This window comes from Peromyscus maniculatus, chromosome 4, assembly GCF_049852395.1.
Source record: "Peromyscus maniculatus bairdii isolate BWxNUB_F1_BW_parent chromosome 4, HU_Pman_BW_mat_3.1, whole genome shotgun sequence".
Classification (NCBI taxonomy): domain Eukaryota; kingdom Metazoa; phylum Chordata; class Mammalia; order Rodentia; family Cricetidae; genus Peromyscus; species Peromyscus maniculatus.
Window position 1 is genome coordinate 49,908,238 of NC_134855.1, and position 14,464 is coordinate 49,922,701.

The 14,464-nt window shown below is 43.3% G+C and overlaps 1 protein-coding gene across 16 annotated transcripts in view; it reads left to right on the forward strand.

Moving 5' to 3' along the window:
- The window catches only part of Rapgef4 (Rap guanine nucleotide exchange factor 4), a 286,523-nt gene that overhangs the window by 187,878 nt on the left and 84,181 nt on the right, over window positions 1-14,464 (forward strand). The window contains exons 1-2 of one of the 16 annotated variants that reach the window (XM_076569662.1): window positions 12,756-12,883; window positions 13,497-13,662. The exons of 10 other annotated variants lie outside the window; for them this stretch is intronic. In XM_076569662.1, the coding sequence (XP_076425777.1) occupies window positions 13,642-13,662 (21 nt within the window). In that variant the 5' untranslated portion in view covers window positions 12,756-12,883; window positions 13,497-13,641. Of the gene's footprint in view, window positions 1-12,747; window positions 12,884-13,493; window positions 13,663-14,464 lie in introns of those variants that run through there. 5 more of the 16 variants (XM_076569663.1, XM_076569665.1, XM_076569661.1 and 2 more) reach the window with 5 other exon arrangements.

The window sequence follows — 14,464 nt, forward strand, 5'->3', positions numbered from 1 at the left end:
TGGCTGGAGCCCCACCCACTTCAGGAAGGCTTCCTTAAGTGCCAGGCCAGCTGTCACCCTCCCTTTCCACGTCCCCAGCACAAACCTGTCTCTTTTAGAGACTTGTGTGTATGAAATAGAGCTCAGCTAGATGTAAGTTTAAGGTACACTGGCAAGAGAATTATTAAATTATCCCATATGCAATTAATAAAATTTCTCATTAAAAAGAATCAACAATACTACGTGATATTGCTTATGATTTAGTGTTATATAAGAAAGAATTCTGTGTTTTAATGTACAGTATAATTACACCTTGCTAGAAAATAGAGCAAATCCCATGCCTAGTTGAAAGGATCTCTATCCATATCCTAAAAGAATAATCATATTTTGCACAGCCCTCTGACCTTGGGAAGCCCCATGTGTATTTTATCAGTGCCACTAAGTGGTGACAGGTACAGAATGATCACTATAACTGTGAGTGCATTTTCATCCTGCTCATAACTTACTAGAGAACACACCGCAGAGTTTCCACAGTACATAACATTAAATGTGGCCCATTTATTTCAAATATAGTATGTTATCTGAAGACTTATGGCAGATTCCACTTTTGTCTTCAGAAGCCTGAGGACAAAAATTTGTCTCTCTTTCAAGAGTCAAATCACTGGGTTTCTTAAATGTGAATCTGGGAAGAATGCGGTCAGATGCTATTTGCAAAGAAATACATGAATGAATAAAATAACACTGTGGTCCACTAGAAAATGTATGTTTAGCCAGATATAGCCAGTGAAACCATAAAGTTGTAGAACATTCAGTTGCGGGCTGACTTTTGACCCTTTGCTTCATTTTTCATGTCCTTGAGAGTAGTATTTGTGTCTTCAGCAAGAGGTACTTGACATCTGCAATGAGCACTTTTAACTGCCTCCAGAAGCAACACGTGAAAAAATATTTCTGAAAATGCTGTGTGTTCTGCTAGGCTCAGTCTCTAGTCTAGTGTCCTGTACCACCTTCCCTGGAGCTTGCTGGTGGTATCATAGAGAAGGATGCTTTTCATGGATGGAAGCATGGATGCACTCTCTTCTCCTTCAAGCTACTCTTCAAAGGAAAATTGAGTCCCAGACTACTGCTGGCCACTCTGTAGACGAGCTGTTACCCTCAGGGTCACAGGGACTGCTGTGTATGAAATCTAAAACCCTAACGTCTCCTTTAGAGTGTCTCTTACCTGTATTACGGGTGCTAAGTACATACTTTCCGAACTTGTTTTTATGCGGAGATGAAGTTGATTTCTTGTTGTAAGGCAGACTTTTTCTTCTAAACTCCTTATTGAAACATAACATATTCATAGAAAGAGAGCACGCACATCAGTTAGGTCAATACCATTTCAAAAAAATTTTTTTTTCATGTTAACACTGTCCAGAACGGGAAGCAGAACAGAGTTGTAACTGCTGAAGCCCAGCCCATCCCGTTTCCTCCCAGCATCTCCCTGCTGCCCTGTCTTCTGAGAGACCAGTGATTTGTATCAATGAAAACCATCTGTCACTTGCCTCATATCCACTCTTCCACTGAGCATTGTGTGTGGGATTTAGGCTGCATGGGTGTGCAGCTGTAAACTGTTTTAGCATTCCAGTGTGGGGACATGTCACATCTTCTGCGGGCAGTGGGCTGCTGTGAAGAGCATTGCCTGAACATCTTGGTTTATGGCTTTTAGTGAATGTATCTGTCCATTTCTGTTGGGTCTTTATTTAACAGTCGGTTTCTGGAGAGTTAAAAATATGTTTGTTCAGGTTTAGGGTCTGTGTATGGACTTCCAGAAGTCTGTTAATCCATGAAATTATAAGCAGAATTTCGGATGTTGCATCTTAAAGTGTCATTTTTATGATGGTCTTGAAACTTTCCCCTCAAAAAACTTCAGCAAAACAGTGAAAACTCAAAACAGATCTTGTTTTTATCCAAGGAAAACATAAGCAAAAGATGACGAAAAAGGGTAGCTTCTAGGCTCGAGGACTATCTATTTTCTAGACTTTTCTTCCATCTAAAGGGAATACAAAGGTTTTACCTTGAAACAATGTTTCTTATTCCCAGTGTATAATACTTTGCTGCAGATTTGACTGGAGAGAATTTTGTCTAGGAAAGAAGCAGGAACAAAGTCAGTCAGGGTCAGTCACCATCATCCAGTAGACTTGGGCTCTCCTTATCCGACTATGAAAAGTGGCACTGGAATGTCAGGCGTGAAAGGAGGAAAATTCTTCCTTTCTTTTCATTCCTCTGTCAGGTTCAAAAGCTCCTCAGAGATTTCTCCATGTTATTCCAGTAAATATTTAATGAATAATCCACATACAGAGCCATGGGGACTCCAAGATAACAAAGACATGGGTTTTGATTTTAAGGAATTCATTTAGTATTTAACAAAATAAACACATAAATAACTATGGTGCAAGCAACGAAGTGTGCGCAGGAGCAGAACTTGGGGAGATACAAAGGGGTCCTCAGGGCAGACTTAGCTAGTGGGGGTGGGGGGAAGCAGAGAGCCCACAGAATGAACAAACAAACAAAAGAACAGGAATGCATGCCCTTTTCTCCAATGGTTCTCTCAACTCTCTCATCTAGTTCATTGATTATAAAACTTCGAGGCACCAAGGATGAGAAAAATCACCTATAGCTAGTTTAATTTCTGTAGCTTCTCATGTCATTTCATTGCGTGTCCCAGTCGGACCAATTTTATATTTTTAAGAATTTTGTTACCCAAACCTAGGATTATAACCCAAGCTTAGCATCATTTACCAGAATAGTCCTCTTTGAATTCTTCTGAGTTAAGCTTAGCACAGCTCTGCTGATGTTCTAAAATATGCATGAAGTTGACATTTTCACATTTGGAGTCAAATTAAAATGACAGACTATGATATCATCATATGTTGTTATATATAGGGTGTTATTGTGTATCATTATCTTGCATGATTTTAAGGACTAGTCTATGCCCAGGGGGTTTATGAAGATATTTCCAAAATTTCGTAAGCTGTGAATTTTAACTTTCTTTGAGGGGATCTAAGATGGCTGCCATCTTGGTTACATATTGTACACATGTCCCTGTTTGTGGTATTGGTAACTCTGTTCACTCTACTGAGTTTTTGAACCTACAGGTTGGTAATCACTCCTCCTGCTCTGCTGCTGGGGAGGGAATGCTAACTTGAGAATTTCAGCCTCGCTGATAACAATTCAGGCTCCAGGGTGCGGCCCAGGCTCTTGTCATCCTTGGCACAATCCATTTTCTTCAGCAGGAGTGTAGCAGCTTTTCAGAGTCCACTGTCTGCTCTGGGACAGACTCAGTCAAGGGCTGTAGTTAGGCCTTGCCTTTGGCTCTATCATCCCTCAGTCTGTCTCTCTGTGGCCCTTTTAGAGATCCTGATATTTTTTGTTATCTATGAATACATCTCCACCCTACCTTAACTAGCTAGACTATGACTATAACCTGTCTACCCCCAAATTTTGGGAGTACTATATAATATGAAAATTTAGATTCACTTTGTAAATGTTTCCCTCCATTTTCAAATACTGGTTTTATGAATACGGGGTGTGATTTTTTTTCTGTCTTCCTTTAGGATGTTGTTGTAGTTAGAGTTACTATTATTGTGGTGAAACACCATGAAGTAGAGCAACTTGGAGTGGAAAGGGTTTATTTGGAACTGAAACTGGATTGGAACCTTGAGGCCAGAGCTGATGCAGAGGCCATGGAGGAGTACTGATTACTGGGTTCCTCCTCATGGCTTGCTCAGCCTGCTTTCCTATAGAACTCAGGACCACCTGCCCAGGGCGGTACCGCTCACCATGGGCTGGGCCCTCTCCTATCCATCACTAGTTAACGAAATGATTTACAGACTTGCCTACAGCTCAGTCTTATAGAGGCATTTTTGTTCAATTGAAGCTCTCTCCCCTCAGAAGACTATAGCTTGTGTCAGGTTAACGTAAACTAGCCAGCACAGATGGTAAGGTAAAGATTAGGTTGTGTTTTAACTATTCTTGGAATCCTTATGTTTACACAATGATTTGAGTTGAAATTAGTTATTTGTAATTTAGAAATTATAAAGCCCTTTATTTGTGAATATTAATACCCAAAATAAGCATATATTTTCTTTACTAAATTACTAGTATTTGGTTTTCTTTCTTTTTTTTTTTTTTTTTTTGGGTTTTTCGAGACAGGGTTTCTCTGTGTAGCTTTGCGCCTTTCCTGGAGCTCACTTGGTAGCCCAGGCTGGCCTCGAACTCACAGAGATCCGCCTGGCTCTGCCTCCCGAGTGCTGGGATTAAAGGCGTGCGCCACCAACGCCCGGCCAAGTATTTGGTTTTCATATAAAGTATTTGAGTACCCAAAACAAACAACCAAAAAAAAAATGGTTGGGAAATGATTCCTTTGAAGGAGCCATCTAAGTTTATTTAGGTAGTTTAAATATGGCTAGTGTGATAACCTCGTGATTATGTTACCTTGGCCCAACCTTCAGGACACATGCATCCTAGTGAAGAAGTGTGTTACAGGTGTGCAGATTGCAATTGGTGCTCACTGAATTCTCCAGTGCTCACACTGATATCCACATACCAGTGGTTTCAATCCCTTTAGGCAGAAGTAGAGAATTTCAGATCATACCCCAGATCAGCAAAGCCAAAATCTGCACTATAATGAGATTCCTGTGTGCTTTGCAAAGCATTAACTTAAGTCCCCCCACCCCCCACCCCCCATAAGATTCTGACCAATCAGCTCAGTGGAAACAGCTGCAATTTTCCTCCCAACATTCCTTCACATACCGGAACATGTAAATTGCCTTTTTGGTCACTCTTTTTGTGACCAGTTTTTGGTCAGGAATGAATGAAGTCTACTTTAATTCATTAATGAAGAAGACTGTCCATTCATCAATAATGACTTATCGAGTAGTTCTGTATGCCAAGAGTTGGGGGACAAAAGGGTAAGCAGGATGATGTTTACAAAGCAAGTGTTTCAGTGGAGAGCCCAGACAGGACATGATAAGCCTTGTGTCAAAAGTGTAAGGTGCTGTATAGCAAGAGGAACAGAATGCTGATTTCCGCAGGGATGGGCACACTATATCCTCCAGGATGGGCAGAGTATCCTCTCCGGCAAGGTGTGTTTAAACAAAGGCTTGAATGGGGTGTGAGCCAGTGGCCATCTTGGAACAGCGTCTAGATAGAAGGAAGAGTGGGAAGTGGCAGGACAGGAGAGACTAGAGACCACAGGAGACCCGAGAGCGGCCAGGAGCTAGACGACTCCTACTAGAGAGCTCAGCTCGCACTATGAGTAGGAAGAGGAGCTCGGAGCATTGGGTTTCTCAGAGTAACATCACCTGATCCATGGTTTTTTGTAGGGTATTCTAGCTATAGACTTGAGAACGATGGGGAATATGGAAAGATGGTACATGCAGACTTCTAAGGCCATCATCACAGTTTCTAAACAAGAGAAATCTATGGCATTGATACTGGCACTTGGCATGTAGCTCATGAACTTCAGTTTAGGGACTGAATTTTTACATTTTAATAAGTATAAACGTAAATGCCTACATAAGGCCGGTGGCTAATGCATTGAACTGTGTAATTCTTGAGTTCATAGGTAAAATCTCACCATGGTTTTGTTTCCTTGTGTAGTCTTGTGCTACTGACAGGTAGTACTTAGTAATAACTCATGAATTAAAAAGACCATTTCCCAATCAACCCTAAAATACTTATATTTTGGGCCAAATTTATTCTGGCCTTTTCTAGTCTTCTACATGACTGCCCCGACAGCTAGTATCTTGAGAACATTTCAGTCACGAAGGCCATCCACTATATTTTAGCAGATGTTCCATGGGCTGTGAAAAAAAATGCACTAAAATACCAGGAAAATAACATGTGCTCTCATTCCCAGTGTCTTGTCTCTGCTTTTCTTTGCATTCAAAGTGTGCAGTGAAGTAGAATTTTGGAAAATTGTTATAACAAAGTCTGTGTAAAATGTCTGAAGGATTTGCTGCAAGTCTGTTTGCTACAGCTGTATTGTTCTCCTTGTAAAAAGTCATGTAATACAGTCATCACTATTGCTGTGTCATTTTTTTAAACTACATTTTTCCTCACTGTAGAATGCTGGGTTTTCAGGAGCACAGAGATTACAGAATATCCCATAATTTCTCATTGGCTTTATCTTTTATTATATGTGCGCCGAACTCAGGGGAGCAATGCTAAATGTCCGTCAATAGAAGATCGTTCAGCAAATCATGCCATGTCCGGGCAATGGCTGCCACACAGCTATGAAAAAAAAATGCATGGAAGTGCAAAGCTAGATGAGATGACTCTGTATGTTCTGATATGGAAATTCTTGAAGATTCTTCATAAGTGATAAACACAAGATTGAGGCCAATGTGTACATCATTTGTGTAGGAGAATAGGGGAGATCATATATATTTCCATATTAGTTTGTGTGTGATAATTAGCATTTCAGCACAATTAGATTTTCTAAAACATGTTATGCAAATCACTTGCAGCCTTGGAAACACTGAGCAGGAGCCTGGAGCCTGGATTCAGAGTGGGTAGAGCTTCAATCATGTCTTTTCCATATTCACTTTATGTGCCTGGTGTATTTTAAAATGCCAAATAAATGCTAAAACTTTCCATATCTTACCACACCCAGATTTCAATTAGAGACTTTAATGGGGCAAATAATGTCCCTAGACTTACCACTAATAAGTATCCATCCATGAACACACTGAACACTGATATGAATCTCAATCATGGTCTCTGTTTCCCGAGAGTACAGAGCACACTATTCCCAGATTTGAACTTCGTTGTTAGGATTTCTCAGAATGGAAGTCAGGGTGGTGGAGGCCAAGGCTTGGATTTGTAAGATGGAAGGGAAGAGGTTTTAGTAATCTTTCACAGAACTTAGATTTCCATGAAAATTACAATTGTGGGGGTAGAGAAGGCAGGACAGTGGTATTTATGGAATATTGTGGTTGGTTGATTGACATACATCTCATCTCATCTTACTCGAAGTGCAGATCTAATAGGAATACATTGAGATACCTTTTATAAAAAAAAAAATCTGAGCTGATTTTTAGGAAAAGAGAAGACAAAACAAATGGCACACACACACACACACACACACACACACACACACACACACACACACACACACTGTTGGGCCCAAAGGAACTGTTTGACTGGTAATTCTCAAACTAAACATTTTCTTTCTTGCAGAGCAGGGCCACAACCAGTTAATTCCTTTGGGATTTATTTGTTTTAGAAAGCTGATATTTTCCTTCCTTCTCTCTCTGTGTGTTATTGTGTGTATAGGTGTGTGTGGGTGTGTGGGTGTGTGTGTGTGTGTGTGTGTGTGAGGGGGGGGTACTTAGAGGTGAACACATGTCATGGTGTATGTGTGGAGGTCAGAGGGCACCTTCACCTTTACGTGGGTTCTGAGGACCAAACTCAGGTCATCAAGCTCGCATAGCAAGTACTTTCCACTGGGCCATCTCACCTGCTCTGTATTAGATTTCCTAGAGTGTGCATCTGATGTGCACCTGGCCAGGATTGTTTTGTTGCCTCTTGTTTGTTTTTATTTATTCAGCTTGGTGTTCTGTGGGCTTCCCGGATCTATAGGTTGGTGTCTGACATTCATTTTTGAGAGAATCTGAACCACTAAAGTATTTATTCTCTTTACTTTTTTCTTGCAGTATTGCAAGTACATGTGCGTTTTTAATCACATGTGTGTTTTACCTTTGAAATTGTCTTAGCATTCTTAGATATTCTGGGTTTGGACACAGGGACAGTATCCTTTTCTCTTTGCATTTTGGTTGGCAAGGTGTCTGATGACCTGGGTGCAGGATCACTGAGCCTTTCTCTGGAGCTTGTGTACATTCTACTGTTGAGAATGTCAATGTCCTTCTTCCTGTTAGAGTTTGATATGTAGAGTTTTGCTTGATTTTTTTTCTTAGCATTTCTATGTCTCTGGTTTATGTTACCCAATGCATTTTTTGTATTTGGCATATAATTTGATTAGTGCTATCAATAGACTAATATTCCATAGTTAACTTACATTACTATTTTAAATGTCCAGTTTGGCCATTCAAAAATCTGTGTTACATCTACATTTTATTCCAGCTCTTGGTTTGTGCTTCAGACTGAAGTTTCTCTTGTTTATCATGCCTTGTGATTTTTATTATTGAAAGCCAGGTATGATGGGATCTGTAATAAGAATGGAGGTAAATAGGCAATCTTAGCTACTGTTCTATTGCTGTGAAGAGACACCATGGCCAAGCAACTCTTATGAAAGAAAGCATTTAATGGGGGGCTTGCTTACAGTTTCAGAGGTTAGTCCAAGATCATCATGGTGGGAAGCAGGTGGGCATGGTGCTAGAGCAGTAGCTGAAAGCTTTGCATCCTGATCCATAGGCAGGAGAGAGAGAGAGAGAGAGAGAGAGAGAGAGAGAGAGAGAGAGAGAGATTGATTGATTGATTGATTCTGTCCTGACATCCTTTGGTGATTAAACAACAATGTGGAATGTGGACATGTAAGCCAAACAATCCCTTTCCTCTCCAACTTGCTTTTTGGTCGTGGTGTTTCACCGCATCAATAAAAACCGTAACTAGGCCACACCTCCTCCAAGAAGGCCACACCTACTAATCCTTCCCAAACAGTTCTACTAACGGGGGACCAAGCATTTAAACATGTGAATCTATGGGGGCATTCTCATTCATACCATCTCATAGGTCTTTAGCCTGAAGTTTTCTGCTTGTCTGTCTAGGAGATGGGTGGTTCTTGATGTTTGCTATCGTATTAGAGATCAAAAGTCTCCTTAAGAGGAGTTAGAATCAGGGGCTGGAGAGATATCACAGGGTTAAGAGCACTGGCTGCTGTTGCAGAGCACCCGGGCTCGCTTCCCAAAACCAAAGCACGGCAGCTCACCCGCCTCTGTCATTCCAGTTCCAGGGGAATCTAATGCCCTCTTCTGGCTTCTGGGGGCACCAGGCACACACATGACACATAGACATATGTACAGGTGGGCATTTATACACATAAAAAAGTAAATAAATAAAAGAAAGAACGAGAATCTTTCCACCAGCTCTGCTGTCTTTATGTTGGTTCTGGGGAGGTGTGAGCGGGATGGTGAGAGCCCTGTAGGTAGGTGGCCTGTGTCCCTAGCCTGTGACTTGCACAACTGTTTTTTTGTTGATGATGCTTTTGTTTTATATACTTTTCTTAAACCTCCAGATTCTAGAGTCTGGAACCCTCCTTTTAAAAATTATCTTTATTGAGAATTTTATACACGTATATATTGTGTTTTGATCAAATCTACCCCTGCTCACTCCCAACCTCCCCTCCACCCCCTACTACTTTTCTTTCCCAACTCCCCTCCCCGTTTCTCTCCCCACCAAGTCCATTTAGAACCATCAGGATGTGCAGGGGCAGGACTATCTACTGGAGGGGTATGGGCAGCCTCTCTGGAGCTATGTTCCTGAAGAGAGCTTGTTCTCCCTCCAATCAGTTGCCAATAGCTTCTCAACTAGGGGGGAGACTTCATGAACCCCCACAACTGTCCCTCAGCTCCTGCTCTCCCACTCAGTTGATGCAGCATGGTGGATGCTAAGTCTGCACCTCCAGGTGGGGTCAGGCTCCACAGAGTCTTCCCGGGGAGCGGGCCTTTGCTTTGGAGAATGCTCTCAGTGTATTTCACAACATACTCAATCCCTCCTTTCCTGAGCCACAACCACGAGAGCCTGCAAGGGTTAAAATAAGCAAAACACAAAGCCTCAGGACCCACCAAAGACTTCTACCCACCACCAGAGGTCCCTATGAAAGCTGGTCCACATTTGGCCTCCAGCAGTTCAGCAGGAGCCAGGTTTAAGGTCTCCTATCCCTGTGCTGCGTCTGCTACAGGTCAGCTGACCTCAGCCCAGGTGGGAATGCCTGTCTATACCTGCAGGTCCCAGGCTGGTAGTGTAGATCGCAGCCTCAGTTCTCTGGTGTGCCCAAAAGAAGTTATATTTGTTTTACTCAGCCTTCCAAGCTCCTTGGAAGCGTTTCTCTGTAGGCCAGTTTTGAACTAGGAAAGTCTCAGAGGAAGAAGGGCCTCAGACAGAAGCCAGAGGAGCCTAGAGATGGTGTTCCCATGAGTTCACCAATGGGAAAGCTTCGTTATTTCAGAGCCATGGAATCTGCCTATGCGTCTCAGTCCTGAATTGGATTTCATCTGTCCAGCACCAGAATGGTGACATTGTTTTAATGATGAGAATGAGGCAAACACTTCACAGGCTGAGCTGCATTATTTCAAAACATCAAAACAGGAGGCATTAACATTTTATAGCATTTTCACTAAGAAAGCATTTCTCCAAGCGATTGAATGTTCTTTGCTCTTGCTCACCAGAAATAGGAAAAGTGATGGGATTTGAAAGCCATGGCGCTGGCTGTAGCATTTATTTGTGGACTCAGATGGACTTGCTGACTGGTGAACCAGTAGAAAGCTCAAGAGCTCATTTAAATCGGGCACTGTTCTCCCTCCGAATCCCCAGTTTAGCCTTTCACACTGCTCTGCACACCATAGGCCTTCATTAAATCTCTGGGTCCTGTTGGATGTGACTGCCGTGACTTTTTACTGCCCTGGATTGCCAGCGTCGGCTCTGAGCTCCGCGCCCTCATTCTAGCTTGTTATTCTTGTCTCTTGGCTTAAGATGTTGTGCCTTGCAAAAGCCTTCTGTGAGCAAATACTTGACTAAAAGAATCACCCTGTTTTCAAAGGCGTCTGAATATGATTTTTCGTGAGGCCTATTACAAGGCCTCATCGACCTCATTATATCTACTCGGGGGTTATTGTGCACCTTGTAATGGAAGCTAAATTCCTATTTTTCATCACCTGATTAGTATTTCTGAATTGGCTCAGATGCCAAAAGGAATATTTTTTTCCTCTCTGTTTTCCCCTTTCACTGGTAATAGAAACATAATAAAAAAGCAGCTGAAAGAGAAGGCCCTTCCCTAAAACAAACAAAAACCAATTATAGTTAATCCTGAGGGAAGCCTTCAGGGGAGACAGCCAAGAAAATGCTGGAGGCTTCTGCCCTTATCTGTCCTTCCTGCCTGCCTTTGAGGATCACATGCTCACAGCCTGGCTTGGACTCTTTCGTGCCCACAGGAATTTCCATCAACACATGAGAATGTGTTGAAATGTGCGCAGTCTAATCAGAGAGGGCCCATCCCTTGTCCAGCCGGCTCCTTGCGACGTGTGCATTCTAGCTACAGGTCAAAGCGGAGGCCAGCGCTTGGCCCCAAACCAAGCCATCATTAATGGATTCCCTGCGCCATACTGGCTTCCCGTCTGCTTTCCTCTTCTGTACCCAACGGGAAATGTGCCTGGAGGATATAGGCCAGCAAGCGGGTGGGAGAGCTGGGGTACTGCTTGCTGAGGCTCTGCCCAAGTCTGGCTGCTGTGACCACCTTGTAGGGCTGGCCCTTGAGGTCTCTTCTTTGTCCTTGCCTCACTCTGACAGAGGCTTGGGTTCCTGGCTGCCTGTCCCTCAACTGGTCTTGCTTTGGTTCTCACTGACATCTCTCTGTTGCTCTCTCCCCCTCTCCCGGGGAACCTAACCGTTGATGTAAGGAAATGTTTCCCTCATTTCTCTAGTTCCCGGCCAGAGGGAGAATGGGCACCAGTGGATCTTGCCTTCCTCTGGGCTGAGGATAGCCTGGTGGCATCAGTAGCAGTGGCTGTGCCTCAAGGGGTTCTTGAGGTCCTCCAAGTTCCAGGATCTTCCAGGACCCCTGGATCAAGTTCTGGTGATGTTTCCTTCTTCCTTGGCACTCTTCCCAAGGCGTTCTTCTGCCAACGTGGGGACTGGCTGAGTGGATCTGGCACCTTCCCCATAGTCCTCCACCTGTAAAACTATTTCCCAGCAGAGAAATCCATCTCTGATGAGGTTTCCAAGCCGTTTCTAGTCTCCTGGGTGGACTTCTGTGACTCCCTTTCTCCAGCACATTTATCTTACCCCTGAGGGAATGGTTCTTTGGTGGAGGCTGTGGTAGCTGTGGTGGTCGTGGGGGATGTGGTGGTCATGGGGGATGTGGTGGTGGTAACCGGACCTATGATGCAGACACTAGAGTAATCTAGAAGTAGACTGAAATCTCAGCACTTCCAGATAGTAGCAGGACGAGCTCAGGCAAGTCCTTACACGTCTCTGGCCTTAGTTTTCTCAGTGAAAAAGAAAATAACGGTGAAACCAGGAGCTAGTGCGGATAAAGGAGTGGGGTAGACACATCAAACCCGCCTCTAGGTCAGATTTTCTTACTTGAATGCTTCATGAGAATAACCATATGTCTGTCCTTCCTAACTATTCACAAAATACAATTATCTGCCTTATTTCTCTATAACACAGCCAAGGGGAAACTTACTTGAAGGATGAGGGAAAACAAACTGGAAATCAGCAGAGAGACCCAAAAGCAATGCAGTCACACTGGTCACATGGGGTCCCTGACCAGGTCTTGGCCAGAGATGGTTTCCCAGGGACCCTGCCTGCCTGTCTCGTCTGTCTCTATCAACATTCACCGCCAGGCACTGGCCCTTTCTCAGTCCTCCTGAGTGAGTGTAGTACTCCCTTCAAAGTCAAAGTCCTGTTCTCTGAGGAGAACACTTTCCCTGCATAGGTCCCTTGTGGGCTTTAAAGAAAGGTGCAGCCCCTCCTTAGAGCACACATTCATGGTGTTGACCCAAACCTAACATCTCTGAGGTGAAAAGGTTTGAGAACATTGCTTTTCAGCAGATGAAACAGATTCCTGGCCCTGGAGCTGGTGCTGGGATTGTCTAGCTGAAAGACCTTGTAGACATCTATGCCTTCAGAAGTCACACATCAAAGAGAAAGTGTTGGCTGAAGCTTGATGCATCACCTTGCTTTGGTAATACTTCCTTTTCAAGGTTCCAAGGAATTAAAAAAAAAAGTCATTGAATGAAATCAGCTAAGCTAGATACCGCTTGTTAGTATTTTGTTATAATATAGTAGATGCAACTAAAAATACATATAGTCTTGGAATAGTTTCGTTCAGCTCATCAAGAACAAGAAGAAAAAGCTTTTATCAGCCATCCTCAGTCTGGGCCTCCTCTTGAGCTCCAGCTTAGCCAGCTTCTCAAGGACAAACTGAAAAGAAACACCAGCTTTTCGTAGGGGGGCAGTCCAGAAAACAAACCCCACCTCCATCTGCTCTAGATGGAGCATGCTTCTCCAGAACAGGGAGAAGGTACGGGTTTCTAGCATCATTTTCTAGAGTAACCAGAAACTTTTACAGTTAGATTTGTAACCAGGAAGCCTCAGAGATGTATGAAGCCACCTGTGTATAGAAGGGACAGGATCACTGGAGTTGAAAGTGGAGTCCAGAAGTGGAAAGTTCACAGCCAGCTTTAGCTGTGTGTTTCCAGGGACCTGATGTACAACAGCCCCGTTTCCCTGGCTGGCCAATGCTCTGGCTTAAGTACAGGAGTTCCATGGTCTCACAGCCCCTCGCCCATCAGCAGGTCTACGTAAAGAACGTAGGAGCTCTCAGGGCATGCCATTTTGAATGGGACCACATTGACATCCTCTGGTCTATGCTTGTTCTAAGCGGTGTGCTGCCCACACACTGTCCGTTTCAGTGGGTGGGGTCTGCTGGATGCCAGTCACATGAAGAAAATGTTGAAATGGGTGAGTTCAAGGAGTCACAGCCATTCTAAACAAATCTGTCTCGCCTCTGCTGGTTTTTAAAGTTTAGCACTCATCTCCCCCTTTAACTCTATTATAATATTAAAAGCACCAACCCCCCTGAAATTTGTCATTGATAACGGGCAAATATAATGTTTAAGTGTGCATATTTGCATTGATGTTTAAAGTGTTTCTTAAAACTAATGCTGACGTTCATCTCCCTCCATTGTTATGGATTTTAAAGGAGAAGAGACGAACTCACCAATGTATTTTCACTGTAATTAACTCCTATTTGCAAAAGGCAGGGGGGTGTTGATATAAAGTGTTATAATCTCTGTGCCAGGGTTTGGGGACTGCCATTACAAATCGCCACTCACTGGGTAGACCAGATAATCACATCACTGAGCCCTGTGTGCTGTAGTCCAGACCTCCAGTGTAAGCCTCTGGGATGAGATGGAGGGAGCCTCAGCAGCATCCTGCTGCTTTTGGAGGCTCAAGGGGGCCTTTTTTTTTTTTTTTGCTTGCTGACATTCTGCCTTCTATTCTTACATCTTATACCACAACCCCCAAGAACATGAGGCTGGCTGGTCCCCACATGTTGTCCTTAACCTTAACCACACCCATATTATTCTTTTGCCATGCAACGCAGCACGTACAGGCTGCGGGGATAAAGATGTGTGCATCTTTGGGGGAATCTTTGGTAAGGAGCCCCAGCCTAGTAAAGCTCCAAAGAAGAGAAATAAAAAAATAAAATCATGCTTTTCGAAAGTGTCGCACACAGCATTGCATCCACGGCTTTTCCACC